This window comes from Sylvia atricapilla, chromosome 25 (assembly GCF_009819655.1).
Source record: "Sylvia atricapilla isolate bSylAtr1 chromosome 25, bSylAtr1.pri, whole genome shotgun sequence".
In the NCBI taxonomy this organism is placed as follows: Eukaryota; Metazoa; Chordata; class Aves; order Passeriformes; family Sylviidae; genus Sylvia; species Sylvia atricapilla.
This window is the reverse complement of record NC_089164.1, coordinates 2,497,184-2,502,700: the sequence shown is the minus strand read 5'-3', so window position 1 is coordinate 2,502,700 and position 5,517 is coordinate 2,497,184. Positions and strand designations below refer to the sequence as shown.

The window sequence follows — 5,517 nt, the reverse complement described above, 5'->3', positions numbered from 1 at the left end:
GGGCTGGGGGCTGTCTGTCCCCTCCAGGGGCTGGGGGCTGCCTGTCCCCTCCAGGGGCTGTCTGTCCCCTCCAGGGGCTGGGGCTGCCTGTCCCCTCCAGGGGCTGTCTGTCCCCTCCAGGGGCTGTCTGTCCCCTCCAGGGGCTGTCTGTCCCCCCCGAGGCTGGGCTCAGCCCTACACCCAGCCCTTGGTGACCATTCCAGGCCCTGTCCCTCGGCTCTGTGACCCTGGCCGGGCGCAGGATGTGTCCCCTGGGCTGGCTGGGAGTGGCCAGCCTGTGCCTGGGGACACTTTGGGCTGTCCCAGCCAAGGAGAGGAGGAAGGCGGACAAGGCCAAGGCTGACCTGAGCCTTTACGAAAACCTGGATTTGGACCACTACGACCTGACCTTGGATAACTACGGGGAAATCCTGGACCTGAGCAACTACGAGGAGCTCTACGACTACGGGGACCTTGTCCCGAAGGTGAGGGGACACAGGAGAGCCCCAGGACAGGGATTTGGAGCCAGGGACGGATGTGGCACCGCAGGAGGAGCGGTGGCAGCGACAGCCCTGGCACCTCTCCCGGTGCTGGGGAAGGTTTTACCCGGGCCAAACCTCTGCCAGCTCTTTGTCCCCTGCCAGCTCTTTGTCCCCTGCCAGCTCTTTGTCCCCTGCCAGCGCCTGGATGTGAGGATTCCTTCATCCCTCCGGGCGAGGAGGGGCAGCGGGGAGTTCCTTGGAGAGCTTTCCAAGAAGGAATTAACAACCTCCAACCCAAATGTGCCAGTTAGTCAACCAAAACAAAACGTCTGGGTGGCTTTAGCCAATGCCTCAGATTTAAATGTTCTGAATTTCCTATACATTCCTATAAAATCTGCATGTCCAGAAAAGACATTTCCCACCTGTTCAGTGGATGCTTGGCCAATTCCAGAAGGAATTGACAGAACCCTTCAAAGTACGCTCACAAAATCGTCCACGTGGGATTTTTGTAGATGCACAAAGGTTGGTGGGTTCCTCCCCTTCCCACGGCATCTTTTAAACATAAAGAATTAGACACCCTGAGCTCCATAAGCGTGACCTTTTGTGCCGAATTTAACCACACGGCGTCCCGTGACCCCTGACCCGTGCCACCCACCCCGCGGGGGGACAAGTGTCATTGTCACACCCCTCATGCCCAAATTTTTTGCAGATCGAGGTTGGCACCTTGGCTCCTCGCCCCAAGGAGCCCCAAATTCTCCCAGAGCTGAGTGAAACCACGGCTGGAACCCCCAAAGTGCAGCCCCCGAGCGGAGTTGGCCCCGTGCCCCCAGCGCCCATCCCCGGGCAGGGTGAGTTGTGTGTCCCTTGGGATACAGCCCCACGGAACTGGGGTGGAGGTTTTTTTGGGAAAAAAAAAAGGGAATTCTTGTGCTCCCAGCAGCTCTTTGCGATGTTTTGAGGTGGGAGGGCTGCAGAGACAGAGAGAGAGAGAAATTTCTGGGGAAAAAAAAATAAAAAATAAAAAACTAATGAACTGCAGCAAAGCAGCGAGGCTTTAATGAGCAGAGGCTTTGCCACAGTGGCAATTAGATTAGCGACAATTAAAATCCTGGGGAGAGGCATAAATATCTGTATTCCTTCTCTGTCACTCCAGACTGGGACAAATTAAGTGGGAGGCGAAAGGAAATCGGTGCTGAGCTGCTTTGAGCCCCCCCTGGAAGGGATGGGGAATGTCAGGGATGGGGCTGGGGGAGAGGAAAAGGATCAGGTGTGGGGTTGGATTCACTTTTACCTCTTGATGGGGCCTTTGGGGCAGCTGGGATGGATTTTTCATGATGCAAAATAATTTTCTTGAGTTCTGCTTCCTCTGGTAGGAGAATTAAGGGGGGGCCAGGAGAGCTTTGGGTGTAAAAAAGCTGAATTTGGGAGTTTTAATCTTCCCTCCTCCCACAGGAGGGATTTCACCCTGGGCATTTCATTTATTAACAGGGTTTTTTTGTGGGGTTTTTTGGGTTTTTTTGCCCAGAGTGTGGGCAGGGTGGGCACATCCTTCTGCTGTTCTGGGGTATTGTATGGGGTCAGGGGGCTGTGTTACCTCTGAGACCCTGGATTCTGTGTCCCCACAGTGTGGACATGTCCCTTTGCTGTTCTGGGGTATTTTATTGGGTATTTTATGGGGTCATGGGGCTGTGACAACTCTGTGTGTCACATACCCATGTCCCCACAGCAGGGTGGGCATATCCTACTGTTCTGGGGTATTTTATGGGGTGAGGGAGCCATGACAGCTCCGTGTGTCACTGACCCATGTTCCCCACAGCAGGGTGAGCAGATCCCACTGTCCTGGGGTATTTTCTGGGGTATTTTATGGGGTGAGGGAGCTGTGATAGCTCCGTGTGCCACTGATCCATGTCCCCACAGCAGGGTGGGCATATCCCACTGTCCTGGGGTATTTTCTGGGGTATTTTATGGGGTATTTTATGGGGTGAGGGAGCTGTGATAGCTCCATGTGTCACTGATCCATGTCCCCACAGCAGGGTGAGCTCCTCCCACTGTCCTGGGGTATTTTATGGGGTATTTTATGGGGTGAGGGAGCTGTGACAGCTCCGTGTGCCACTGATCCATGTCCCCACAGCAGGGTGAGCTCCTCCCGCTGTCCTGGGGTATTTTCTGGGGTATTTTATGGGGTCAGGGGCAGTCTCCATGCCCGGGGTCTCTCTGTCCCCCTAGAGCTGCCCAGCTGCCAGCTGTGCCTGTGCCTCGGCACCTCGGTGTACTGCGACGACGCGGGGCTGGAGCGGATCCCGGCGCTGCCCGCGGACACCGCGTACCTCTACGCCCGCTTCAACCGCATCGGCGCCATCCGTGCCACGGACTTCACCGGCCTCGGTGAGCCCGGGTCAGCCAGCCAGAAAAATCCCCCCTGTCCTGGTTTGGGATGAGCAGGGGTCTGCCAGGGAAAAGCTGGAGCTTCCCTTGGAAGGGAGAATGTAAACTCCCATCCCTGTGAATTGTCATAGTTTTGGAAGTAAGGGGTTTTCAGGCGAAGGTGTGGGAATAGGGATATTCTATTCCTGTTCTGTTCTGTCGGTTCTTTACTGGGGATATTAAAAATATAAATGTAGTAGTACAAAAAAAGCCAAGTAAACAAAACAAACAAAAAATGCCAGAAATGCTGACAGTCAGAACACAACCTGACCCCTGTTGGTGTCGGTGTCAGCCCAAACAAACCCTCCTGCAGGGCCAGCCGTGGCAGTCTGTGCAGCTATTCAGCTATTTCGTCTGAATATATGAAAAATGCATTAAAAAATGCAAAAGTCATCACTGGGACAAGGGGGGAAAAAAGGGGGAAAAAAACCAGGATTTGGACGGGGAATGAGGGGAATTTAAAAATTCCTGGTTTTAATAAACCGCCCCTTTGTCCCTGCTGCCCTCAGAGAAGCTGAAGCGCATCGACCTGAGCAGCAATTCCATCTCGTGGGCGGACGCGGACGCGTTCCGGAGGCTGCCCAGCCTGCAGGAGCTGCTGCTGCCCCAGAACCTGCTGACGGCGCTGCCCGAGCTGCCCCGCAGCCTGGTCCGCCTGGACGCCCGCCTCAACCGCCTGGGCAGCGCCGGGCTGCGCCCCGAGGCCTTCCGTGTGCGCCCCGGGGACAGCAGGGACAAGGGGACACGGGGACAGGGTGCAGAGGAGTGGGAGCAGGGGGGCAACTATAGGGGGTCATCTCTTGGGGGGTTCGTCTCTAGGGGGGTCATCTGTGTTGGGGTTTTGTCTTTGGGGGATTTGTCTTTATGGGATTCATCTTTAGGGGATTCATCTCTAGGGGGGGTCATCTGTGTTGGGGTTTCGTCTCTAGGGGGATTCGTCTTTATGGGATTCATCTCTAGGGGATTCATCTCGAGGGGATTCACTGATTCATCTCTGTTGAGGTTTTTTCTCTAGGGGGATTCGTCTTTATGGGGTTGATCTCTTGGAGTTCATCTCTTGGGGGGTTCGTCTCTGTGGGATTCATCTTTAGGGAGTTCATCTCTAGGGGATTCATTGGTTCATCTCTATTGAGGTTTTATCTCTAGGGGGGTCATCAGTGTTGGGGTTTTGTCTCTGGGGGGTTCATCTTTAGGGGGTTCATCTCCAGGGGATTCTTTGGTTCTTCTTCTTTGGGTTCATATTTATTTGGATTAATCTCTTGGAGGTTCATCTCTATTGGGATTTATCTCTATTGGGGTTCATCTCTATTTGGGTTCATCTCTATTGGGGTTTATCTCTATTGGGGTTTATCTCTATTGGGGTTCATCTTTCATCTTCTGGGGGTTCATCTCTGCCCTCTCCCCGCAGGACCTGAAGCAGCTGCAGTTCCTCCACCTCTCCGATAACCAGCTGGATTTTATCCCGGTGCCCCTTCCCGAGAGCCTGCGCTCACTGCACCTCCAGGTGGGACGGGCTTTGCCTCTACCTGAGCCTGGCAGAGCCCTCTTCATCATCATCCTCGTCATCCTCCTCTTCCTCATCTTCTTCCTCTTCCTCATCCTCTTCCTCCTTTTCCTTGTCCTTGTCCTGGTCCTGGTCCTGGTCCTCCTTATCCTAGGCCTAGGCCTGGGCCTGGTCCTCATCATTGTCCTTTTGATTCGGATTTGTCCCTTTCCCTGCACCTCCAGGTGGAATGAGGTTTCCCTGAGTTTAGCAGATCCCACCTCCTCCTCCCCTTCCTCCTCCTCCCCTTCCTCCTCCTCCTTCTCCTCCTCTGTGTTGTCCTGGTCCTGGTCCTCCTCCTTATCCTTATTGTCCTGGTCCTTTTCCTGGTCCTGGTCCTTTCCTTGGTCTTGGTCTTTGTCCTGGTCCTGGTCCTGATCCTGGTCCTAGTTCTAGTCCTGGTTCTGGTCCTTGTCCTGGTCATTTTCCTGGTTGTTTTCCTGGTCCTGGTCCTGGTCCTGGTCCTGGTCCTGGTCCTGGTCCTGGTCCTGGTCGTCCCGTGCCTCTCCCCCTGACCCGTGCTCTCCCTTCCTGTCCTCCCCAGAACAACAAGATCCAGACGATGCACGAGGACACGTTCTGTGACAGCCAGGACCAGGGCCACATCCGCCGGGCGCTGGAGGACATTCGCCTGGACGGGAACCCCATCAACCTCAGCCTCTTCCCCAACGCCTTCTTCTGCCTGCCCCGCCTGCCCACCGGCCGCTTCTCCTGAGCCCCCAGGGCTGGAATGCAGGAAAGAATTCCCAGATCCCGCCCCAGACCGCTCAGACGCTGCTGCCCCGTGGGAAAATGTGATTCAAGGTGGAGGGGTTTCACCCCAGAGCGAGCTCGGTTCTGGGGCAAACGCAGCAGGGAGTGAGGAATTCAAAATAAAAGGAAAGGGGTTTAAATGCATTTAAAGTTTTGTTCTGGACAGTGAGAGCAGAGGGAAGCCCCGAGCCCAGCCCAGCAGCTTTGCCTGGATTGGCAAAGGTGGGATTTCCCTGTGTCCTGTTTCTTCCTCCATTCCCTCCCAGAGCCTCAGGAGGATCCCGGGATCCTGTTCAGGCTTTTCCCGGCCGGGGATCAGGAGCTGCATTGCTCCAG

The 5,517-nt window shown here is 55.2% G+C and overlaps 1 protein-coding gene across 1 annotated transcript; it reads left to right on the top strand.

Annotated features, from left to right (window-relative positions):
* The first annotated feature begins 208 nt into the window (after positions 1-208).
* OPTC (opticin) lies at positions 209-5,246 on the top strand. The gene is made up of 6 exons (XM_066335895.1): positions 209-464; positions 1,171-1,309; positions 2,688-2,846; positions 3,395-3,597; positions 4,294-4,389; positions 4,973-5,246. Exons 1-6 carry the CDS (start codon positions 243-245, stop codon positions 5,141-5,143), a joined length of 990 nt encoding a protein of 329 aa, XP_066191992.1. The 5' UTR covers positions 209-242; the 3' UTR covers positions 5,144-5,246.
* The last annotated feature ends 271 nt before the right edge of the window (positions 5,247-5,517 follow it).